This window comes from Diplotaxodon limnothrissa, linkage group LG14, assembly GCF_057381915.1.
Source record: "Diplotaxodon limnothrissa isolate DT_005_m linkage group LG14, D_limnothrissa_male_GT1.1, whole genome shotgun sequence".
NCBI classification, from domain to species: Eukaryota; Metazoa; Chordata; class Actinopteri; order Cichliformes; family Cichlidae; genus Diplotaxodon; species Diplotaxodon limnothrissa.
Window position 1 is genome coordinate 28,275,836 of NC_140609.1, and position 26,419 is coordinate 28,302,254.

Sequence of the window (26,419 nt, forward strand, 5' to 3'; positions counted from 1 at the left end):
GTGGATGGCGAAGCTGTTTACTTAGCGCTGCAATAACGTTGAGGAGGGGGTAGAGAAAAAGTTGTCCATGCAAAAATGCAGCTGAGGTTCACATTATTGAACACCGCTGGGATCAGTGACGTATCCATCTTTGTCTACACAGTTTGACCTAGATTTCTTCATTATTTAAAATATTCCCTTGAATTTATCTGTTTATGTCTGTTTTTGTTGTTGTTAGATTTTAAAAAAAAAAGTATGAAGATTTAACTCGTGATTGATGCCTTTTCTATTTTGAGACTGCAATACAGCTGTTCTGAAATGCACACATAAATGTAAACTGCGGTAACATATTTGCAGATTCATCTAGAACAAAGGAGTTTTATTTGATTAAACTGAGTTTGCTTCTTAAGGGTGTTGCAATGCATGAAAAAGTTTGTTTATATTAATTTCAAAGTAAATTTCAAAAATGCACTTAAATAAATTATTACTACTGAATGTGTTTTTTCTTTATTCTTCATTTTCCCAATATTTGCATATTAATTTGTCAACTATATGTATGTAGTCGGATCAGTGTTTGTGTTTCATGCAAATGTTGGTTCTTTATTTGCATTTGAAATAATTTCAGTAATAATTATAAAAATAATAATAACTAGATGACTTCGTGTCATCTAATTATTATTATTCAATGCACAACGCAAACGCCCCAGAAGACAATAGAATAACTCAGTTTTGTTTTTGTTTTGTTTTTTGGTTGTTTTTTTTTACAATCAGGGCCTTTACATAACAATGCAAACAAACACACACATGTTCCCACAACCAACAATAATTCACCAAATATTTAACCATAACTGTCCATGCAGCAGATGATGCACAGTAAAACATGCACGTTAACAGGCATCACTGAGGAGTGACCACTGCATGACAGATGCACTGGAGCTTTCATCTTGTAAACTGTGAAGTCATGGAGCTACTTGAAGCCGGATCACGCCCCCATTACCGCAAATTGGCCAATAGGAGCTGAGAGGCAGAGTTGTCCTCCTGGCCGCCATTAAAGAATTCAATACATGAACTGAAATAATGGAAATCTGCTGGACCTATGGAGCAGGCAGAGAAGAGTAGCTGATGAGTAGTCACGCTAGTTTGGGGTGTTTCATTCGTTTTAAGGGTAGTTTTAATATGACGGAGCACCATGGTGGTTTTGGTGAAAAGGAGGGCGGCGTAGCGGGTTGTTTTATTTAGCTGGCGAGCTAACGCTGGAGCTCTGGTATGTTAGCGAATGTGCTAGCAGGCTAGGCTAGCTCAGGGGGAGGAGGGGCGAGTTCCTCCGCTTTGAAATTGTTTCAGAGCAGCTAGCTGCCATTAGCATTAGCATACCAGCATCTAAGTTTTTCTTTTAAGTTTTTGAGCTCGTATTTTTATTGCGCATTTAACTTTTTCCAGTGTTGTATTTAACGCTAGTCTTTCTTCGATTTGTTATCGATGATTATTTAATGTTGAGGTGATGTAGCCGCAGGCTTGCGGCTAACCAGATCAGACAATACATTTCAAATAGGATTGATGAATCGTATAGCGAGAAGCTTACAGTTGACGCGTTCTGGCTGTCTGTCTAACGTTAGCTTAGCTGCCAGGCTAGTGGTGGTGGCTAGCGCCGGTTAGAAGTTGGCTGTTTAGCTAGCGTCAGCTAGCTGACGCTAGCAAGTTGGCAGCGCTTTAACGGGATAATTAGAGCTGAACATAGCTTCGCAAGCGAGTTACCCAGATCGGCTATTGCCCCCCGAAGATGATTGAGAACATGGATTTTAACGTTACAACTACGCAGTGAAAGGATGAGTTCGTGCTTTGTACCAAACGGGGCCAGTTTGGAGGACTGCCACTCCAACCTCTTCTGCCTGGTAAGACTCTGCTCTGTGAGCTAGCGAGCGTTAGCGATCCTGAGAGGCCAGAAAGCCATTTTGGCTAATAAGGCAACAAGCCTTGTAACGTCAGTTGCAGATTGGAGTGAAGGCATCGGGCCTGCAACTAACAAATCGTGATCTGAGCCAACTTTCATAACAGAGCCAGCACATTCTGCATGACAACTATGTTGAAGGCTGGTTGATAAATATGGCATGATCTTGTGTTTACACTGCACTGAGTGCTAAAATATTCCGCTAGCAATAACGTTATTTACATGGTGGTAAAAAGAACAACTAAACGAGCAGTTTCTCTAAAACCAGCTGAACATATTGTTTTCCCTTGATTTAAACTGCACTGCATGCAAATTAATTGTGGCTGTCACCAACCATTTTGAGACAGATCAGTCTGGTTTTAAACTGACAGGTCTGTCATTGGTTGTTAACTTGTTGGTTGTAAATTATTTCCTTATAGTTGTGTGTTATGCCTTCAGGCGTGATCATCTTGGCAAGTGTAAAGAGTAAAGGAAAACTTTCAACAGTGTAAACAAACCTCAATTTTCAGCTTTGCTTATTCAAAGTTTCCTCTTTCTGTTTTCTCAATATAATTGTAGGATCTATACCTTACAATATAAAGCACCTAAGGCAACTGCTGTTGTAATTTTGCACTATATAAATAAAATAAAATTAATTGAATTGAAAGTAATTTTAGCAGCGAAAGCAGTGGCTGGCTTGTTACTGCAGTGTGTTCGGTCAAGATGCATGAAGAGTTGTGCAGTAAACAGCTGGAAATTAGCTTTATGCTCTTCAGTTTTTCTCTGTGTTTATTCTCACATCACTATTCTTCTCTTTAAGGCTGATTTGACTGGAATAAAATGGCGGCGTTTTGTGTGGCAAGGACCCACCTCCTCGCCAATCCTTTTCCCTGTGACTGAGGAGGACCCGATCTTGTGCAGTTTCAGCCGATGCTTGGCGGCAGATGTGTTGAGTGTTTGGAGGAGGCACCAAACCCCGGGTCGCAGAGAGCTCTGGCTCTTCTGGTGGGGTGATGACCCCAGTTTTGCAGAGCTTATCCACAATGAGCTCTTAAGTAAGTTCATTTAACCTCTCCACGAATTCTGCAAGATTTGTGATTCTGACAACATCAGAGTTTATTAGATGAAAATGTTTATTTCATTTCACTGAATTAAATTCCAATGTTATTTGGTGATTTACTCCAAATTATATGTGGACTCTTGTGCTTTTGCAGCAGTTAGTTCAGTTTGTGCCATCTGAACAATTTGAAATTGAAGTGTGTAATTGTTGATATTAATAACAAACCTCTCTAGAGATGCTGTCCTGAAATGCTTACTGCATTAAAAAAATTTCTTATACATTTTTGATGATGCAAAGTCTGATTAAAAATAATTTCTAAGACCCTTGAATTTGTGGCTAACTGGTCTTTGAATGTCTTTAAAGACTTGTGAAATTGATTGGCCCTCAGCCATAGAGACGCAGACTTGCATGGTAGGATTAGAACAAGTTGTTGTGCATCACAGTCACCTGACACACTTCTAGATTTCTGGAGATTCAATCCTGCTTTGTTGATATTCATATTCTTAGAGAAGAAGTACCCTTAGGGGCTAACACACAGGTATTTTGTCTCAGGTGTGATGAAGTGTTACTTGTAGAAATTGCTCATTAAAGAAACAGAGTTGGCAACAATTTTTCAAATCTCTCTTGAGCTCCAAAGATAGTTGGAAGAATTTTCCACTATGCAGGGAGTATAGCTCTTGATGATCAGAAAGGAATGGCATGAGTAAGCTTCACCTAGATAATCATTTCTCTGTAATTTAACAAAATAGTTTATTTTCTGTTACATAAGTCAGTAACTGGGTTGAAGCCTTTTATTTTGGATCACGTCATTACATAACAGCAACTAAGACTTTTATTAATATTAAATGTTTTCCTGTATTTATATGCGGTAGAGCAGCTGTAACTGTGGTGTTTTTGGGTTTTTTGTTTGTTTGTTTGTTTGTTTTTTGCATAGCCAAATTAAGGCTACGGGTGTATGACAAAACCAAGTACATTTAACACTGGTTAGCTTTATCAGGGGAAAAAAGCTTTGATTGTTAAAGTCATCATGTTTGCATCTGCCTTGTTTCAGGTGAGGAGGATGGTGAGTGGGAAAGTGGCCTATCCTATGAGTGTCGAACGCTCCTGTTCAAAGCCATTCACAACCTGCTGGAGCGCTGCCTCATGAACCGGGGCTTTGTTCGTATTGGCAAGTGGTTTGTCAAGCCATACCAAAAGGAGGAGAAGACCATTAATAAAAGGTATGTCCTGCTTCTTTCTAGAAAAATTGTAGGATATTCTGTGAATTGTTAAATTAAAGATGACACTTCTCTTGTAATACTCTGTACTCTTAACTGGGGTTCAATTCAGTCTTTTGTACTGATACAAGAGCATATTCATCTCATAGTTTGCTATCTGTAGGGCAGATTAAGACAAAGTTCACTATGAACCAAAGACGCAACAGAAGTTCCTTTCCACATTAAGCCTGAGCTTACACATACGTCAGGGTGTTTTGTTTTTTTTTATAACACAAAAGGACTAATACAATTGCTTAAGGGTAAACATGTCAGTGGAGTAAAGTGCCATGAATTGTGATTGTGCTGAAGGGTAAAACATTAGTCATGTTGGCTGTTGGAGTGTTTTTTTTTTTTTGAAAATTCGATTCATGTATGGGTTTTTGTTTTTTTCCAGCTTTCTTTAATCAGAGCAGAACAAACCATGGAATGTGACATATGTAGGAATCAGGAACTGAAGCACGCATGTGTTAGACATGCTAAAAACAGGGTAATTTAAGTGCATGTGTACTGCTTAAGTTACGGGGGAAATTCAGCTGAGCTGATGTGCTCTTTATGGTGTGAAGTTAGTATAACAATATCTGGCCTTTCACATTCTTTAATCATTCACATTACCATTTGTGACGCAGCTTGGGAAATGTTGCATGTGTTGTTTTGACTATGCTGTGGTCAGCTTATATCTGTTTTTAGGGTTGAGCCACCCTTTTCTTATAAGGAAAATAGTGTTTTGCACACTTTTTAAGTCTTTCTTTGAGCAGTGTAATCACGACATTAAAGTATTGCCTTTAACACAACATCTGCATCTCTGATATAATCCTTAATAGATACACGACTGTGGTCTGTACCTTTTGTATTCATGTACAACTGACTCAGTGTTGGTTCGCCTCTATGACATCCTTCAGGTCTCAGAAAATTCTGATTCGTGGAATTGCACAAGATCTAATGATGTGATGGATTATGGCAGCTTTTGAATCACATCACTGGCATGGCACATTGTCATGCTACGCTGTTTCATTTGCTGTGAACCAATCCATCTTTTTGAGTCCAATACCACTGTTGAATTAATAAGTTCACTGGAAACATCCAAGTTGTGTAATAAATAAATAACTTCATTTAAAAATGTTATTAATTGATTCTTAATGTTATATTACTTTGGAGTAAATAAAAAGATCTAATTAGATTTAATATATAATTACATTTATCTAATTTATTTGGCCCTTTCAGTTCAGTGTGAATTTTTGTGTTTTGTTGTAATTTACAGCCACCCCGGTGTCTCTGCTCTATTATTCTGTTCGCTGTTTCACTGTGTGCACTTCTCGCCACTCATAAAGCAGAGCAGATGAGACAGTTGATTAAGGAAGGTGATAACAAATTGTTACGGTACTTTAAGTGAAATAAATGGTTCTGTTGGAGTTTTAGACCTAACATAATGAAGAAAAGATTTATGGAAAAGCCATGTGAGAAGGCACTGTTCACTGCTTGCTGTAAAATCAAAATTAAGTAACAAATAAGGTGATTTGTTGTTGTAGCCAGTGTGAAATGCCATTGAACTGCTGGTGCCCTTCATGCAGCGTTGCTCTGCTTCTAGCAAAATGTGCTGCTTTAACTACAGCACTGCTGACATGTGATGTAGTTAATGTGGAATGACATAAAACAAAATAGAATAAATAATTCCATTATCGCAGTTACTGATCTCACTGGCTCAAACAGCAGGAACGGTATCGCATCCATAGTTTTCTGTGAAATTGTAGGCTTTTGAGAGAAAAAAAGTTAAAGAGAGACATTTATTGTTCGCATCTCTCCAAAGCCCAAAACTGGGCTGTTGTTGTTGTACAAATACAAGCTTGAGGTGAACTAGCAACAGTAACACATAAATATCTGCCTGGTTCAGAATGGAGTTGTGTAATGCTGTACCATAAGGGTGGTGACATAGATTTAGCATCTGCTGTTGAATAAGGAGCCTGGAGGACCCCAGAGTTTCCCGACAAGCTCATTTGAGTTTCAATTTCTTGTGTGTGTTCATCCAGGGTGACTTTGTGTTTGATGCACAAGCCTTTGGCTTAGTTCCCTCTGGCTACTTTTTCAATGGTTTTAAAGAGTTTTAGCAGTTGTATAAAAAGGCTGTTGTGTTGAAGAGGAGGTGATTTATTGCTCACTGGTTTTTAGCATCTGTTTTTACATAAAGAGGTCCACAGGCTTGTTTTGTGGCAGAGAAGCTGCACCTCTAACAGAGGAGTCTGGCAGCCTTGCTGTCGCCTGCCCTCTCTGACTGGTAAACACAGCAGTCTCTGGAAACTGCTGAGTTTGCGCTGTGGTTTTACAGAAATCATGTCAACGAGTACTATTTTAGTGAGTTTTGCTGCCTGGCCTTCCAGACGTGGTTAGAAAATAAAGATGGCATTGTTTTCACATTTCAGTGCTATAAGAATTTCTTATGCATATTTGTGCTTCATATTGTCAGTTTGCTTTACAGCAATTTTTAAATCCGTGTGTATACTGCGTGCACCATCTGATTGGCGGTATTAGCCTTGTGTATGTGGAACCTACCATTATCACGTGATATGAATCAATGAGGCCAGTGGAATATGAAAGGAACTGTGTGGTTTCCATTATCAGCCCTGCCTTTTTTCTTTGAATCATTCCTTAACAGTGAATGAAAGAGAGTACACCGATAATCTCAGTTGCCCTTAGGGAGTTTATCTTCTAGGTGTTTGAGACAAATGTTTGTTTATTCATTTACTCATGAGCTTCTGTTGTATACCACTCTTTCTAAGCATAACAGTACCTCTTTCTGTCTTTGATTCACCTTGCAGTGAGCACCTTTCTTGTGCATTCAACTTCTTTGTACATGGGGACAGCAACGTGTGCACGAGTGTTGAGATAGCTCAGCATCAGCCTCTTCAGCGATTGAGCGAGGAACACCTAAGCCTTGCACAGCAAAGCTCCAGCCCCTTGCAAGGTAAGATCACAATAGTTGTGCACAGTAGTCATGCATTAAATGGAACTAGACCAACGTTTTGTTTTTAGAATTAAAGTACTGTAACTCTGCCCTACAGTCATCCTGAGCCCATATGGCTTGAATGGGACCCTCACTGGCCAGGCTTTTAAGATGTCAGACCACCCTACTCAGAAGCTTATCGAAGAGTGGAGGCAGTTCTATCCCATCAGCCCCAATCCCAAGGAAGTCCAGGAAGAAAAGTTGGAAGATGCAGACTGGGAGGATGACTCCCTGGCAGCTGTGGAGGTCCTTGTTGGTAAGGCTTCTTAATATGTTCATAATGTGGTGGTGGATCACTGAATGCAAGGAAGGAACAGAAAGGTAAGTTTATTGATATTCATTTATTTAGTCGTGCCAGTTGAAAAATACAGTACTACATTTTCAGCTCTTCTTGATATAAGGATGACATACCTGCCAACATTTTGGTCTAAAAAAAAACCACAGAGTCCAGGAGGATTATGTATTTATTTGCTTATTTAAATAAAGCTTCTCATGTGCTCAATAAGAATTGCTTAAGTGGTAAAGCTACAGCTAAAATATTGAGCCATCCATATACCTGTGCCAAGAATAACTGTACATCCTTTGAAGCAGGTTGTGGGTCACCAGGTTGGATTGACAAATTGATTAAAATTGCATGTGGGTCGATTGTGTGTGCGCAGACTGCAATTCATACCCAATCTTGCAGTTTTGGTAAAACTAGGCAAAGCTTGAAGTTTCAACCCTCATCCACCAGTTAGCTTGTTAGCGTAGGCCAAAATTATGGCCAAAATGGTTATCAGGATTTTATTACCTGTTATTTGTTATAATTATTTATTGATTTGTAGTCACATATTTATTTATTTATTTATTTTTGTGCTGTGATCTTGGTGGCACATATTTTGGTAAACATTAGTGCTTTAAGATCCATGTTGTGCTACATTCCTGCTGCTAATGTACAAATATTTGGATCCCCCCCCCCCCATTCATCTAAATTCAGTACATTCTTAAGAAAAAAAATCAAAATTTTAAGAATTGTACCAAAACTGGAGAGACAAGATTAATAAATGAACAGGGCACTGCTTTCACATTTACACGGTACTACAGTCCTTTATTCACTTGACAAGTGCATCTCTTGGAAGCAAATATAGTCTTTTTATTTCATCTATTGTGCATCCAGGATGGGTATCAATAAAACCTCGAAGTAAAGTACTCGACAGCTGTGTATCCCTGTCCATGTCCCTTGCGATGTTTTGCATACAGTTCAGCTTTTGGCACGCTGGAAAAATAACCGTGCAAGGGGAAAACGTATCTGTTGTCCAGTAGAGGTGGGAATCACCATACATCCCACGATACGATATTATCACAATACTTAACGCATGATACGATATTATTGCAATTTTTAAAAATATTTTGCGATATTCAGATTCTGTACATAAAGGTAAACTTTATCAATATTCATTTTATCTAATATCAAAGTCTCGCACTCAGTCTTTCTCTCATTTCAGTCAGTTTTATTGTTGACAAACTGAACGGTTTGTATTACAGTCTAGTCCAACTTAACTGAATGCAACCATCTGGTACAATTATAGCTATTCTGAACTATGAAATTTATGAAAACTTCAGCAACTGAAGAATTTGAAAGTAAATTAAAACAAAATATAATTTTACATTAAATAAAAAAGTTTTAAACTTAATTAAAATAAAACATGTCTTAAATTAAAATAAGTAAACTATCATGTTTATTGCTGCCAAAAAAAAAGTTAAACACATTTGGACAGTGAAGGAATGTCAGAATTCTTGCTCAGAAAAAGGATCAACATGCTCTGAAGTCAGAGCAGGTTCCATTCCACAAAAACTTTTTTGTAACAAAATATCGATTTCTGCTGTCCCTGTATCGATACATTATTAGCAAACAAAATATCACGATACTACACAGTATCGATTTTTTCCCCCACCCCTATTGGCCAGTATGTAGACGATTTTCCTGAAGTGCTTGTGATTGCGTGTTTATTGGAGACACATCTTTGGCCAAATGGAATCTGATTTCATTTGTGATTTCAGTGCATATTTGTGAGCTGGATCGATACGCTGGTTTGCTTTTATGGACGTCTGAATTGATGTTTGACAATTCATGTTAGCAACCATTGCATTGTCTTGGCTTTCATGTAATCAGTATACTGCAATTTGTGGTGTGTTTTGTTTTTTGGGGTTTTTTTTAGGAGGTTCAATAAGACACAGTTCTACAGCACTCCTTGCATGCGATTATGGCTGCAACGATTTGTCGAGTATTTCAAAGAATTATTAAAAATTCGCGACACAAATTCTTGCTTCAGTGCTTTGTTAAAGGCACGGCTCTGTAGTGCGGCACTGTTACCATGGAAACCAACATTTCCGACTAAAAACAGACTTGCATTACAAATGTATTTAAAAGCAGCGTGTGAATCAAAAGTTTGACAACATTAAGCCCACACAGCCCCCAGTTTTAAACAGAAATACTGATAACACAGCAGTGGTGATGAAGACGATGGCACAATTTAACGTGGAGCCGGAGTCTGTTTACACACCGCAAAGAGGCGGAGCCGGTACCAAGATGGTGAGCTCAGGGAGAGTGAAAGAAACAGTGTTTCTAGTGTCCAAAACGGCAACACTGCTCCCGTAATCACCATTAAAACCTTTACTGGGGAAAAGCGAGTCTTTAATCGAAGCACCTGATCAACAAACACTGACCTCAAGAAAGGCAAACTTTGTAACTGCTTCATCCACCACCATTTGTTTTACATAGTGAAAAATCTCCAGTAAGCGTCCAGAATATGTATTAAAATATGCAGATGAACTTTTAACTTAGTCTGATACCATGTTTAAATTATACAACTTGCTGAAGGCTGATGGCAGCCATCCTATTTTACATAGAAGCGAACAAGGGTGTGAGTCTAAAGCAGGGCATGGTGTCTTCTAGACCAGATTTATTTCAAGGTTTTCAGAACATTTTTCAGATTGAAAGTGAAATAATATAAACTACTGTCTCAACTAATTTATGTTAATATTTAAAAATATAAAAATTAAAGCGTTTTTTACAATCCAGTAAAAATGAAATGAAATGTAAAACTGAGCCACTGACCTGAGGGATTTTAGGTTGGACATTGAATTATTGTTAATATTAAATAATGTCTACACTATCATAACATCTTGTTTTTAGCAGCACATAAGCTTTGCATCAAAGCACAGGGCAAACTTCAGAATGCTGATATGGTTGCTTCTCTTCGTTGCAGCCACCACATTCTCCTTACAAACAAAAACTTACTCATTCACGTTCACACTTAAACACATGTACCAAAACATAAGCCTTCCAAGAAGACAGAGTAAAGATTTTTTTTGTGCCTTAGTTTAGATGGCATATTTATCTTATTTTATTTGACTTTGACTCTACTTGAGAGTATTTATATATTTCTGCAATTGAGAAAATGTTTTCTTTAAAAAAGAAAACTTAATGTGGCACGTAAATACCAAGGGTTGTTTTTTTTGTTTTTTTGTTGTTGTTTTTTTTGACAAATGAAACAGATGATGGATGCAACAAAAAACACTGCAATTTCTAAAAACCAAAAGAGCTCTTGAGCTCTATTTATTATTGCTCATTAATAAGATAAAATTATTTCTTATTCTATTAATCGATGGAATAATCTATAGATTACTTGATTACTAAAATAATCGAAAGCTGCAGCCCTACACGTGATTTCGTCTTTAACATCACTTACCATAAATCTGAATATTTCCAAACAGATTATCTTCTGCTTCAAGGGACAAACTCTTCACTTTGTTTTTTGTTTTGTTTTTTGTTTGTTTGTTTTTCAAAAAAAAACAAGCTCTTCACCTTGTGCTTTACTAGACATTTTAATTTTTTGAATTTCTTTCTTTAAACGTGGTGTTACTGATCAGGGTTTTAATAGTTTTGCAATTTTCATTATTTTTAATTTTTATTTAGTTTTGACTTCAGATTTTCAATTTTATATCAGTTTTAATTAGTTTTTACCAATTGTTTGCTAGTTTAGTTTAGTTTTTATTTTTTTGAAAATCCTTAGTTTCAGTTTAGTTTTGATTAGTTTCAGTTATAGTTTTAGTTGTGTTTGCAATAATTAAGTGTAACAAAATCCCAGTTTCATCATATCAGTCATGCTCTTCTGCTTATCCTTGGGTATGTTGCTATTCCAGCTACCATACCCTGCACCCTGGACAGGTCGCCTGTCTGTCGCAGGGCTAACACGCAGAGACAGACAACTCACATTCCCACCTATGGGTTGTTTAAATAAATAAATAAAGGCAGATGAACAACCATTGATACCAGGCAACTATAAAATGTATATCTTGGCCCCAATGAGACTATGAACTCTTGCAGCACCGGGTGTTCGTAATTTTGGTTCAAGTGAATTGATAAACATTTTGAAGGCAATTGACTCACACAGTTATGTAGATATCCCCGTCCTGTTGTCTCGGGATGCATCACGCTGCCTTGCCTGAGGTTAGCGTCTGTTTCTGGGGATGAGGGTTGAGTGTGCTCCCTTACCTTCTCAAGGTAAGCTAGGTTAGCCTTCTTGTGTCAGCTTTTCAAGTGCACTTTTTTTTCCCTTTAGAAATGTCCCTCATAATTTGTCTCTTTCCACTACAAGACACTTGCTTTATCCAAAACACAGTCATATTCAAAGTAATCCCAAATTGGACTCTGGCGCTTTCTCCCGACTTTTCCTGACATGATTCTGCGCGTGGACGGAGCAGCAACACAGACGACTCGACTAACGTACTGCCACCTGCTGGCATAATGAGACACAGCAAGACAAAAATCTGGAAACTAAACTTCATTTTCACCCTTGACTATTGTATGACACGCACACATCAATGAAAACTAAACACATTTTTGCTATAAATTCAGTTAATTTTAGTTAGTTTTGTGAACACTCATTACAGTTTTAGTTAATTTTCCTTTTTTTTTGTTTTTATTTTTATTTCCGTTAACGAAAATGTTTTTTCACTTCTAGTTTTCGTTATTTCGTTAGTTTTCGTTAACGATAATAACCTTGTTACTGATACAGACTTATCCAGGAAAACCTCAAGCTTTACAGTGCAGGGAACAGCTGTGAATGGCTGTGATACGTCATTGTTTATGGAGCAACTAATTTGCTTTTGGTTTGCGCTCTGTTGGTGAAGCACATGCTTCCAGTATCCCCCGTTCATTGAACTGTGGGAAGCCAAAGTCATGGTTGAGATCAAAATCAGAATATTTGTGCAGCCTTACAATTATTCATAATAAAGTTTGAATCTCGTGTAAATTACGAGTGTATCCTGGGAAAACGGCAACACAGGAGGCACCCGAGATATTAAATACGGCAAAGCCCGAGGAAAAAGAGTGTTGGCATTTATGAGATAAATGGATCAGTCTACAGCTATAACAGAGCCCTAAAATGTGTCTGTTTTTTGTGGTTTTGTTTGTTTGTGTTAAAGAAAACAGTCCAAATAGTTCTCTCTGTCACTGGTACTTTTGAGAGACACTATCCTTTTTTTTTTTTCTTTTTTTTTTTCCTTTTTTTTTTGTAGAGTGAAGGTGAATAAATGAGTCAGTTATACCAAAACATTGTTGCATTTAAAAATGTGTATTTGGTTTGTTCAGTTCTGTTTTGAATTTTCATGCTGAGTTTTTAAAATGAACAAATGTCTTTACTTTCAGCGGGAGTAAGGATGGTTTATCCTTCCTGCCTGGTGCTTCTCCCTCTGTCGGACCTCCCTACTGTGGTCCCTCAGGGCTCAGCCAACGCCTCAGGAAGCTTGTGTGGTGCTCAGCAGGGCCAGGCTGCTAACAGAGATCCTGCCATGTCCTCTGTCACTCTGACTCCTCCAACGTCACCAGAGGAGGCTCAGACTGGTAAGAATTACAATTAAAAATACATGTTCATCAGCCTTTATTTTTGTGAGACTCTGCATACCACTGCGGTTGTATTTATTTTTATCATCTTTATCTTACCTTCTCACAGATTATCAGCCTGCCCAGAAGTGGCTCAAGTTGTCTTCTGCATCTGATGGCTACAGCTCTAACAACACTCTACACGGTGGTAAAATCCCTCGCAGGATGGCCAGCCAGATGGTGGAGTCTGTATGGCAGGAGTACAACCTAAACCATACAGGGAACAAGTATGTTTTTGGCCATCTCTTTAAATTTGCATTTGTTCTGGTTTTGCCTCCATCCAGATGGATAACGTGTTTGTATTCCCACTCTTTCTAGGAATAAGTTTACTTCATTGACAAATGGAACCTGTGAGGAGGAGACAGAAAAAACAGGACTCTGGGATTTTGTGGAGCCAGCTCATAGGCTGCATTGTAATTGTGCAAGGTATGTTTAGTGAAGTTAATTCACCAGCGATTTAGTTATTTATTTAAAATATTTTATAGCCATTATTTGTTTTATTCCAAACAGACATAAGAATTCGAAACAGCGGTCTAGCAGCACCTCAGGACACCCACCTTCATCAGGACAGCCTGCCCTGCCAGCCCCCAAGCACAAGCTGGGCGAGAAGCTGGAGAAGGGGGAGAAGCAGCAGAAGAGGCCACAGACACCTTTTCACCACCGCAACTCTGTGAGCGAGGAGCAATCCCTGGAGCCTCAGACCCAGAGGCTTTGCCTCAGATCGCAGGAAGAAGGCTCGTATCCCAGCTTGCACCATGTGGACACGGTGCAGTCTAAAGCCCCTACACTGCACGCCCACGGCCCTCCTGCAGACCTTGTTGGATCTCCACCTCCCCCTCCTCTCAGCCCACATCCCTGTGATCACGTAGAAGTTGACATGACTCCTGGTGGCATGAAGAGCTCGTCAACTCCCATTCACCAACCATTCTACCCGCCATCAGTGGAACCTTGTCAGATGCCACCAAAGGGCTCATCTGAGGAGCCTCAGACGGAGAACATGCCTATGCCTTTGCCCTTTCCCTCAACCTACAATGAAACCCTTGAACCCACCATCTTTGTAGGTTCTGCCATCAGCCCCAGTGATGACTCCACCCATAATCCATGGAAGTATTTCCTCCTCCCTCAGAAAAAGCCCTCAAACTTCCTGACACCCCAGCTACCTTTAGATAAAATGAGAGAGGATTCTGCAGGTGGTGGAGGAAGTGAAAGTGTAGTCTCTGTCACAGAGTGAGTATCTGTTGTCTGATCGGCGGATGCTTTAAAAAAAAAAAAAACTTTTTTTTTTCTTTTTGTGAATTTAAAAATAATGTATTTGCATGCCTTAAAAATGTCTCTCTCCTACACCCCTCCCAGGTTGATGTCAGGATCCTCGCATCCCCTGAAAGTGTCCCAAGAGCTCATCAAGACTTATACACAGCGGAGAAACAGCCATCTTGCTTCCACCTCAGGAGATGAAGAGCCTAGTGAGGAGCCAGACCCTTATGCCTTCGTCGAAGGAGATGAGGAGTTTAGCTTTACTGAGAAGAAGGACAAGTCTGGAGCTGAAAAGGACGGAAACAAGAAACACAAGGTGGGTCCTGACAAAGGCTGAAATCCTTGTTTATTATGACATTTGATGAAATCTACTTTCAGTCCCTGGTAAAGTACTTGTTGGAACTAGTTATTTTGAACATTTCTGTGTTTTTATATTAAAGGAGGTGAATCATTTAAACATTTTCACGTCTGTTCCAGTGCTTATTTCCTTCATTTCTCTGTGCTGCATAGTAGTAGTTGTCTTTTGAGAGCACACACTGATATTGCTGGGTATTGACCATTAGTACTTAATTAGTAACCAAAATGTGTCTCTATCACAGGTCCTGTTAATTAAATTTGCTTTTACATACTTGTCAGCTTCACAGTCATGTTTGCTTGCTCAGATATTTACTGATGTAAAGTACGTTTTGGTTTCTAGTGCCAGCACGTATACCCTAGTGAATCACGAAAAGACTGTGCAGTCATCTTGATAATTGAGTCACATTTTTCTTATCAAATTCTCTTGTGAATTTGTAGAAGAAAAGTTGTGTAACAAGGATCAGCAGCTGATTTTAGATGTTTCAAACCTCACCCTGTTGTGTTATGGCTAACTCTGAAAATCAGCACTCGGTGTGCAAAATAGTGACCTTCATTTTAGGAACATGTTTGATAATCAGAGCTTTGTATACAAGTACAAATAGTGGAAATTTTAATGACAAACAAATGGTCATGACGATAATTACTGTCATCTTTTTGTTTAACCAAGGTGGATGAAGGAACTGGAACTTCTGCAGATGGTGAGAAGTTTATTCATTCTTGCTTGGAGATTTCTATGTATGTTTATTTATTTGCTTTAATTCAAAAAATGTCCCTCAATTTGTTTTGCGGTGTAGATGGACAGTGTCCTACAGGCAGTAAACCCTCAGCCTCGACCAGCCTCATCCACGAGAACGACTTGGCTGTGTCCTACAGCGACCTGGATAAAATCTTCAATTCAGATGAAGATGAGCTAACAGTGAGTGCATGTTGTGGCATATTCAGGAGCTGATGGTGATGTCTCCTCATGAAGCCTGTTAAAACTCCAAGATGTACTGAATATGTTGACTTGTTTTCCCCATTGCACAGCCTGGATCCAAAAGAGCTGGTGTTGGTACAGATGACAAGTTTGGCTCTAAAGATACTAAGCCAACTGCACTGGATCCCCTGTCTTGCATAAGTAGGAAAATTAATCATCAATTACTCATTGTTCATCATGGATCATAACTACGTAAGTTGTTGTTTCAAGAGAAGTAATAATGTCTTTTCCTTAGGCTCAGTAGACTTGCACACAATGTTTCCCACCCCACCCTCCCTGGAGCAGCAGGGTTATTCTCCCATGAACTCCGGCAGCAAGGACAGCTTAGAAGCAGGGGCGGGGCTCACCTTGTTGGACGGCAGCCAGCTTAATAACCACTTCAAGATGGAGGTGGAGGAGGGTTTCTGCAGCCCTAAGCCATCTGAAATAAAGGTACAACACATCACGCAATTACCAAGTAGAGAGGAAACTGATCATTTTTCTTTATTGTTAAATGACCTGCGTTTTTGTTTTCAGGACTTCTCCTTTGTGTACAAGCCAGAGATGTGTCAGTCATTCATTGGCTGCTCAATGTATGCCCCCCTGAAGACACTACCAAGCCAGTGTCTGTTGCCTGTCAAACTACCAGAAGACTGTGTGTACACGGCGAGCTGGACCATGGGCAAAATGGACCTGATACCCCCAGTGTCCAACACTAGTCTCCTCACTAAAGATAGGTAAATGCATATTCTGAATTAACTTTTTCCCATCTTTGATGTGTGATCTGTTGATCAAGAAGGGTTTTTCTCACAATTTGAGTTTTAGTCTTTTACAGTACAACTTCAAATTTGTACTGAAAAGTGACGTATTACACTTATTTCCAGCTCTATATTTTTATTCATTCACAGTTCTGCAGGTTTCACAGTTCAAAGTGATCATTATTTATCTTCCAAAGAGCCTAAACCAGCCATCAGGTCATCCTATGTCTGAAACAAGTTTATTATGTGCAGCTATCATGTCGGTGGCTGCACATAATGAACATTGCAATGTATGTAGAACAAGAAAGAACGTAAATGCATGTAAACGGTACTCTTCAGCTGCTATATAACCAAACATCACAACATGAAACCCTAATCACTGTTCATCTTTATATAACAGTAATGTCCCCAGTGTGGAGCCTGACTATAGCCAGACCTACACCCCGCAGACCCACCCGCCCTTCATGTCCAGCAGCGCTCCTCCCAGCAACAGTGGTGCAGGTATTCTACCATCCCCAGCCACACCACGCTTCTCTGTGCCCACACCTCGCACACCCCGCACTCCACGGACTCCACGTGGCCCATCCAGCGTCCAGGGCTCCCTCAAGTATGACAGTTCTGACCTTTACTCTCCTGCCTCCACGCCCTCCACCTGCCGACCCCTTAGTTCTGTTGAGCCAGCCACCGTGCCCTCAATTCCCGAGGCTCACAGCCTATACGTCACGCTCATACTTTCAGAGTCAGTCATGAACCTCTTCAAGGACTGCAACTTTGACAGTTGCTGTGTGTGTGTCTGTAACATGAACATCCGTGGGGCAGATGTAGGCGTATACCTCAAGGACAACGGCGAGGCCCAGTATATATGCACTTGTGGTTTTAGCGCTGTCACCAATCGGCGCTTTGGCCAGTCAGCTGGGCTCTTTCTAGAGGATGAACTGGACGTAGTTGGACGGGGCTCTGATGCTGCTCGAGATACAGAGCGGTGTTTCGAAGAGCTGCGAGCTTCTACATCACACAAAGCCAGCAGCCTGAAGGAGAAGCCTCCAGATGAGTTAATCCTGTTGCTGCAGGACCAGTGCACCAATCCATTTGCCTCGATGGCTGGTGTGGAGTACCCCAAACCAACTTCAGCCCCCAGTTCGTTCCTAAGGGTGGAAGAGAGAGACTGTTATAACGACTGCTACATGGCACTGGAGCATGGCAGGCAGTTCATGGACAATATGTCAGGAGGCAAAGTCGATGAAACACTAGTGAAAAGCACCTGTCTTCATCAGTGGCCCAAACGCAAATGTATGTATTCTCACATTACTGCTGCTTTAAATGTAGAGTTCTTCCTTATGTGTTTCTAGCAGAAATGTAATACTTGTTTCCTATTGGTTCTTCACTTGTAGCAGCAGACATGAGCAAGCTATACTCTGTGGATGTCCTCCGGGTGTTGTTGTCCCTCCAGCCTGTGCTGCAGGACACCATTCAGAAGAAAAGGAGTGTGCGCTCTTGGGGCGTTCAGGGGCCACTTACCTGGCAGCAGTTCCATAAAATGGCTGGGAGGGGATCATATGGTGTGTCGAAAGCGTTTTTTGTTTGTTTGTTTTATAGAGATAAATAGAATATTGTGGAAGTTTATGGCTTTGTTGTCTTCAAAGACACTAACTTGTCTCCTTATCTTCACAGGTACTGATGAGTCTCCTGAGCCTCTGCCCATCCCAACCTTTCTGGTTGGTTACGAATATGATTTTGTGGTACTGTCTCCTTTTGGGTTGCCCTACTGGGAGAAGCTTCTCCTGGATCCTTTTGGTTCTCAGAGGGATGTGGGATATGTTGTCATTTGCCCTGATAATGAGTCTCTGCTCCACGGGGCCAAGACCTTTTTCAAAGATCTAAGTGCAATGTATGAGGTATGCACCTGGCAGTTTATTAAACTCACCCTTCCTGTGCTGACATGTCTACAGAAACAGTTTTGTAGCTCTGCAAAAGTGATTCACACTGTTGCACTCTTGTTTTCTTTTCTTTTTTTCCTTGACAGGCATGCCAGCTGGGGCAACACAGGCCCATCTGCAAGAGTCACCCAGAGGGCATATTGAAGGTTGGCACCAAAGAAGGCAGGAGCATGACAGAGCAGCCTCTTAGTGACTGGTTCGTTAAGATGGCTGCCAGAGAAGGAAACAATGAAGCCTTTAATAAGCTCAAACTCTTTGCTCAAGTGTGCTGCTATGATCTAGGTAATGTGATTGCTTGTAGTGCTGAAAACCTAAAGTAAGTAAAATCGCATGGTTTGTAAAAATGATGATTTATCATTTTTCTTTTGGGATCCCTTTCAGCTCCATACCTGTCAGAGCAGTCTTTGGATAGCTCTCTGTTGACCCAGCGGAACCCTACCACAGCCGCCACCCCCTCCTTCCAGACCTCTAGCTCTTCCAGCACTTCATCAGGACTCCAGAGCACCAACACTACCGGCTCCAACACCAGCTCTGCCCAGCCTGCCCAGGTCAACAGCACCCCTCCCTCTTCATCCTCAGGCTCACAGACTATTGGGGGAATGACCTCAGCCAAGCCAAGTTCCTTCTCGCCATTTGGAACAGCAGGCTTGCAGGGTGGAGCGTCTCAGAATGGACCCCAGCCAAACTCGCAGGGCACAGGGGGAATGGCTGAAAATGGATCGTCTGCTTACCAGTCTCAAGGACCCACTGAGAGCCCAGAGAGGTAGTTAGATCTGCTGTTACATCACCTGGCCAAAGGACCAGTGACCTTATGCCGTAACTAGGCGCCTGTTGTCTTATCTCTCCATATTTCCCAAAAATTGTTAGTCATATTTGTTTTTTGGGGTTTTTTTTATGCACGGTCACTTGGGATCTGTGATGGTTCATGAGCCAGATTATATTTTGAATCTTTCCTAGCAAATGCCAGTTTGCTCATTTCAATTCTTTCTATTTGACAGAATATCTCAAGTAGTAGAGCGTTGTAGTTTGGTACTTAGCTCACAAGCCTTTTCATAACTGGTATGCATTCATGGGATAGATAACCAGTGCTGAGTTATTTTAAGCTGAGATGGAGATTGTTTCTACAACTGCTTTACAAAGACAATCTGATAAAAACACACTGACGTGCTCAGTTCCTCGACAGTTCTGTGAGACACCTTCTTTCAAAGGTCACCAACACTTACACATGGTCTGTTTGATATATGCAGTTTTTAGGCATTCATTGACCAAATAGTCTTATTGGTAGTAGATTATATTTAAGGTTGATGAATGACCACATTGGTAACACTGCATAATCAGCAGGGAAAGTTCATCCTCTGGCTAAAAAAGTATTGTGTGTCACGTGTTTTGAAGGCAGTATAATATTAGTGAGATCTGAAGTTTTGTTATGGCAAAACACATCTCATGAGTGCTGCGTGTCTCTACTTTCATCTCAGTAATTTTATTTTTACGTTTCTTCTGATGGGAGCTGCGCCTGCCAAGATTTGGCTTGAGCCATTTTCATACATGATATTTGGACAGTTTCTTTCACATGTAGCACACAGCAGGCACAATTATACTGGAAATACTGGAGTTTATGTCAGGGAGCTACCTAAATAAAGTGTGCACGCAGCAGTATACAAACATCCATTTGCTGGAGATAAATACACTGAACAACTACAAAGTGTGGATCAACAGAGCCCAGAAAAGTGTGGACTTTGTAGTTGGGCTGGCAGGTTAAATAGTGGCTAATATCTAATCTGACTGCTCTGAGTGTTTTTGTTTTTTCATGTGCATGTCTTTCTAGTAATGTCTAGAAAAAGGTTAAGGCTGCACAGGACGCATGCAAAAAGCTTCAGTTGCACACTGTGGACAGTAATATGAACATTATTGACAGATCTGATGAAGATAATTTCTTGGCCTGTTTCAGTAATTATCTGCCTAATTTTTAACAGCACAATGGAGAGAGACAAAGTGGGTAAGCCAACAGACGGAGAGTCCCATGCTGTGTCTTACCCGCCTGCTATAGTGGTGTACATCGTCGACCCCTTCAGCTACGAAGACGCAGACAGAGAAGTCCATTCGAGTACCTACACGATGGGCCTACTGCGCTGCTACATGGAAATGCTCCACATCTTGCCTGCTTGCATCAGAAACTCTGTCTCTGTGCAGGTAGAACAACACTCTTAATAGTTTTAAAATTTCATAACTGCAGATTAAAGATGTGGCTAAATATTCTGCGTAGTGTATAAAAGAACAGACTCCAAAAGTCAAAGATATTTCACAAAATAAGTTCATTTTCTAAATATAATCTACAGTTTAATAACATCTGCTCAGTTTTCTACTTTGGTTATAATAGAGAGGGTTACCAGCTGCCACAAAGGGAGGTGAGAAGGAGCAGGGGAATCATTAGCAGGCACTAATGGAGGTGGTAACTGCCACACCTGTGATATAGTGGCACAAGATTGCATCAGTATGCCAGAGGGAGTTCTGAAACACAAGAGGCGTGAATGTGCTATAATGGGTTCAGTACAGCAGCAGCATAACTGTGTGGGCTAATATCCATTCAGTCCTATCGCTGCAGACATGCTAATCTCTCAGATGTGCTGTCATTAACTCTTCCTTCGAGCTAAGATGTGGCAATATTCTTAGTTTAGTAAACAAACGGTTTGGTTTGACCTCCGTCTTCTATGAACAATATAAGATTAAAGACACCCGTACTTCTTATCATAATTATAATTACCATAATCACTCACACTTGCCAGTATAGTAACAGTACTGGTAATGTGGTGCAGATGTTTACAAGTACTGATGTGCACAAAATCTTTTCACAAAGTTTTAATATTTGGGGGGGAGAAACATTTGATTACTCAAATATATCCTGCACAGATTTGAAGGTGTGGATGCCTTTCACTGGGAGCTAGAGAATGTTACGGCGTTCCTGTGGATTAATACTTTTAAAACCTATTCTGATCTTTGGATGAAGCAGAAATTTTATGTTGGGATTGAACTTACTTACAGCAGTGTAGTTTTTGAAGTTCAGGGTTCACTAATGTTTCTTTCACCACAAACTATTACTAATTGTCAGAAAGACCTATTTTGAGATTTCCATGTCCATGAATTATCATCTACAACACAACCCAGTCAGTAACACAGAGAAACTTTCAGTAAAAACAAATGTGTAGTGAAGCTTAAGTCTAACAAATCCATAAACATCCAGCACTACAGGCTGTCCTAAAATGCCTTTTTTCCTCCTTTTGTGTCAGATTGTTCCCTGCCAGTATCTGCTCCAGCCAGTGCACAGCGCAGGGCGCCACGTCTACAGTCAGCACCTCAAGTCGCTGGCTTTCTCTGTGTTCACTCAGTGTCGTCGGCCTCTTCCCAACTCCACCAATTTCAAGGCTCTGACGGGCTTTGGTCCTGGTCTTGCCATTGACATGGCACTCAAGAACCCAGAGGTAACTACCCTGATGCTGAACTCCTGAGTTTTGTTGAAGCTGTATGTCTACAGACAATTATGCTGTTGTACCTTCTGTCACTCTCAACTTGAATATATATATTTTTGTGTTTGTGGGCTGTGCAGAGGCCTGAGTGTCTGCGTCTCTACACGCCACCCTTCATTTTGGCTCCAGTGAAGGACAAGCAGACTGAGCTCGGGGAGACGTTTGGTGAGGCATCGCAGAAGTACAACGTCCTGTTTGTCGGCTACTGTCTGTCACATGACCAGCGATGGTTGCTGGCCTCCTGCACCGATCAACACGGAGAACTGCTGGAGACCTGCATCATCAGCATCGATGTGCCGAACAGGTGCCTGTTCACGAAAGATTTACCTCAGTACCACAGAATCAGTTTGGTTATTGATACCTAAGTCTTTGTAGTTAAGTGTAAAACAATCTTAGTTAGCAAAGACTAAATGTGATAAATGTCTTTGTTTTAAGACTGAAATGAAACATTTTTAAACAATAAAGGCTAAACCCACTGTGGAAAGTAAATTACGCTAAATTAAACTGAAAGCTAGAGAATCAAAACTAATTAAAAAGCAAAACTACCTCATAAATGCATTACTGTATTATTGTTGCTGCAGGGCTCGCAGGAAAAAGGGCTCAGCCCGACGGCTGGGTCTGCAGAAGCTGTGGGAGTGGTGCCTCAGCCTGGTGCAGCTCACGTCACTGCCATGGAGGGTCGTTATCGGGCGGCTTGGAAGGATGGGGCACGGCGAGCTGAGAGGTACACACTTCAACAGTGTCTGCAGAGCGGGCAGTTTACATATACGCACGCACACACACTTATGTGCTTGTGTCTTGTCTGTTTCAGACTGGAGTATTCTGCTGAGCAGGAGGAACTTGCAGTCCCTCAGCAGGCGACTGAAGGAGACGTGCAGGATGTGCGGCATATCTGCTGCTGACACTCCCAGCATCCTTAGCGCCTGCTTAGTTGCCATGGAGCCTCAAGGTTCCTTTGTGATTATGCCAGGTAAAAGAAATAATATTTAAAGTTTGGCTAGTTTCACTTCATTTACAAAAAGCCTGTAAATCTGACAGCGCTCTCCTTCGTCTCGTCTCTGCAGACTCAGTGTCGACAGGCTCCGTGTTTGGTCGAAGCACCACCCTTAACATGCAAACATCGCAGCTGAGCACCCCTCAGGATACATCCTGCACACACATACTGGTATTCCCCACGTCAGCCATGGTGCAGGTCAACACTAACACTTCAGAGCCCCTCGACATCGACACCTTTAACCAAATAAATCCCGGTATGTTTTCACAGCTCACAGAGCTGCTGCAATATATTTCTGCTCAAAGCTGGAAAGCCAGAATGACACATTTTTCCCTCTCTGCAGATGGATCAGAGGGAATGAACATCTTTGAGTTGTTTGAACAAGACATGGATCCAGACTTCATCAACATCCTGCCCAACTCCCCCACAACCTCCCCTGTTCACTCCCCGGGCCCCCAAGGGGGAGATGGAAGCAAGGTCTGCCATCTTTTTCATGAAGTCACTCATCAATATAAAATGTCAGATACAGACTTTAAGATTATTAACAGGCTGTGATGTATGAACCACTCGGCAGTAATTAAACAACTTCTTCTGTTTTTCGTCCTCAACTTAATAGTTACATTAAAAAAAGTTAAAAAAAAAAAAAAAAGAAGAAAAGCATGCTAATGAGCAAAAAAAAAATTAGGTGCCCCTTGGTTATGAAAATATGATGCCTGTTTTGGCTGCAGCGATGCTCTAATCGATGACTTTATCACCTTCGTTTCGCAGGGTCAGAGTACAGATCGGATGGAGTCTCACGAAGAAGCGCTCAACATCTTGCAGCAGCCGATGGCTTTGGGTTACTTTGTCTCCACAGCGAAGGCCGGACCGCTGCCCGACTGGTTCTGGTCAGCCTGCCCCCAAGCCAAGAACCAGTGCCCACTCTTTCTCAAGGTGACTCATACCTGTACTACTAAAATTATATGTTCATGAAGTCTTGAGTAATCGCAATAATGCCGTTCTTCAACAAAATGCCTCTTTGTCGTCGTTGCTCTGACCTATCGACAGTGCTGCTTGTTTGCTGGTTTAAGAATACTGACTCTTTTACATCAGTTGATGAAATAATGAGATTTTACAGCTCTACATGCAGATGTGTTGAACCTGAAATTCAGTGATTGAATCTGAAGACTGATTTCATTTGTCTCTTTCTTTTCCAGGCCTCTCTTCACCTGCACGTGTCTTCTGTCCAATCAGATGAGCTTCTGCACAGTAAACACTCCCACCCCCTGGACTCTAACCACACCTCTGATGTGCTCAGGTCTGAACTGTAACCAAACTCAATTTTTTAATAATTAGAAAGACATTTGTTTCACTCCCAGCTTTATTAACATTTCCATGTCCTCCTCCTTCATGCCAGATTTGTTCTAGAGCAATATAACGCCCTCTCCTGGCTGACGTGCGACCCTGCCACCCAGGACCGGCGCTCCTGTCTGCCTGTTCACTTTGTGGTGCTCACCCAGATGTACAACTTTATCATGAACATGCTCTGAACTCTAATGGGATCAAACTGCTGAGATTTGATTGGAGGGATCGCTCAGACATGTTGTGGATTTCCTGCTACAAAGACACCCCGACACTCGAAAGGACCTCGCACTCCATCAGGGTAAATGTGGACGAAGCACCCTCCTCTTCCTCCTCGTCCTGGTGTATCTCTCAGAACTCTAACTGGAAGTTTCCAATGAATCAATCAGATGCCAAGAATCCATTTTATCACTTTGGATGATCAAGGGACATTTCATAAAGGAGAAAAATGTCTTTTTAATGACTGTAGATTGCAATCTATGAGATTTTATCATAATGAAATGCCTGCATATATTATTTATTGTAAGTTTTTTAATGTGGAATTTTTAATGCTTAATATCTTTTATATATTACAAATCCTAGAGGGTGTGTACATCTCACTGTACAGGAATTGGTATCAAAAGTGTAATTTTTCTCAAATACAAAACGAAAATCCTGTTCAAGTGAATTTGCTGTAGATTGCTTTTAGAATATTATTTTTTCAAAGGGGTACAGACCTTTCTATTGCCATGCTGTAATAATGAAGTAAAAGCTGGCCTGGGCATTTGTGTCCCACCCAATGAGTGGATGAGACTTACCTCTCTGTCTACTTTGGCTCCAGAGTCTCTTGCACAGTAACTCAGTGAGCTCTGAAGAGGAATTAAAAGGTACATTGTCAGATTATATATTTTATATAACAGATTTAGGTAACTGTGTGTGTATATGTGTACATAGTAATTGTGTGCCGCTACTGATGGTGCAGCTTCTGTTTTAGGAATAAAGTGTCTACCTTACTGTCTTCGTCTTTATCTTTGTAGCTGCTTGCAGCTGTCATAGTCTTTTGTATATAAATACAGCCTCAGATGAACAACAACGATACATGTGGCATGCTGCCTCATTATTTGACAAAACTAGTGTAAAAAAAATTAATTACATACTGACTGTATCCAAAGGAATTAAGAGGACAAGAAGCAGTCAGTCAAATGTACTTATTTAGTGATTGTCAGCAAAACAGAAGAGTGTTGGACAGTTTGCTGGTTTGAAGTAGTGATGTGTGTTAAAATGATACTGAGGAAGAAGGACATCAACTGTGCTCTTAATGAACTAACCATCAATCTGGAAATGGCCTTAAAATCTTTCCCGAACAGTGAAAAAAGGGGAAAATGTTCAAGACAGTATTCGCAAATTCAGCCGAGCAACGCTCTGAGAAACTGCACTGCACAACACAGGCACTACCTCTCAGAGTGTAAAGGTCTCAGCTCATGACAGCACTGTTAGGAGCGTTGCCAGCAGAAAGTCCCTTTTCTCTAATAACATGGCAGCACAGCCCAGGTTTGCAAAGTCGCATCTGAATAAATTAGAATAAAGTGGAGGTGCTCAGCTGTAACAGACAGGGCAGAATATCAGCTTCACACTAACTTAAGCACAGTGGTGCTGATATGGGGTTGTTGGCCGGTCACAGAGCCTGGGTAGCAGGGCTGTGACAGAACTAGGGGCACAGAAGGGAAAAAAATAAAATTTCAGATTAAAGTTTAAATACTTGTTAAGAAGCTGTCTTGTGATATAAATCTTCTCTACTGCACGAGGCTGACCATCAGTTGTCTTTGCGTCTATCCGCTGCCAGCCGTCTCATGTTGCGCAAATCTGCCAACTTTTCCAGGTTTGTTTGGGTTTTTCCTTCTGACCAGATGCAGCTCTTTGTGCCATCTCTTCCGAGCCATTATATTTATTACTACACTCTGTTTATGTGTTAAAAGATAAAATAATTTCTTTGTTATTGAAACTGATTCTGAAGCACACTTTCACAAACGTATCTATGCACGGCATTTCGTAGAGGGCTTCACAATTCTCTAAATATTATTTCGACTTTATTTGCAAAAAGAGCAATGGCATTTTTTTTTCATAATGTGTCCCTAAGGCGCCTTTGTAGTCCAATAGCTAAAGCTTGGCCCAAATTGGGT

General features: G+C 40.7%; 1 protein-coding gene across 2 annotated transcripts; it reads left to right on the forward strand.

Moving 5' to 3' along the window:
- Positions 1 to 1,013: 1,013 nt before the first annotated feature.
- Positions 1,014 to 25,239, forward strand: LOC146619060 (mediator of RNA polymerase II transcription subunit 13-like). Of its 2 annotated transcripts, XM_085370042.1 has the most exons (30): positions 1,014 to 1,871; positions 2,727 to 2,961; positions 4,018 to 4,186; positions 7,033 to 7,178; positions 7,276 to 7,473; positions 12,910 to 13,104; positions 13,214 to 13,370; positions 13,462 to 13,569; positions 13,654 to 14,370; positions 14,497 to 14,713; positions 15,422 to 15,452; positions 15,549 to 15,670; positions 15,781 to 15,871; positions 15,966 to 16,162; positions 16,247 to 16,446; positions 16,868 to 17,757; positions 17,859 to 18,026; positions 18,139 to 18,362; positions 18,491 to 18,686; positions 18,786 to 19,167; positions 20,378 to 20,594; positions 21,689 to 21,880; positions 22,006 to 22,229; positions 22,507 to 22,649; positions 22,737 to 22,895; positions 22,990 to 23,175; positions 23,263 to 23,396; positions 23,688 to 23,852; positions 24,116 to 24,216; positions 24,316 to 25,239. In XM_085370042.1, the coding sequence occupies exons 1-30, from the start codon at positions 1,806 to 1,808 to the stop codon at positions 24,446 to 24,448; spliced, it is 6,363 nt and encodes a 2,120-aa protein (XP_085226168.1). In that variant the 5' UTR covers positions 1,014 to 1,805; the 3' UTR covers positions 24,449 to 25,239. The 2 variants fall into 2 exon arrangements, with proteins under 2 accessions (XP_085226168.1, XP_085226167.1); XM_085370041.1 differs by having other exon boundaries at positions 15,422 to 15,670.
- Positions 25,240 to 26,419: the final 1,180 nt, after the last annotated feature.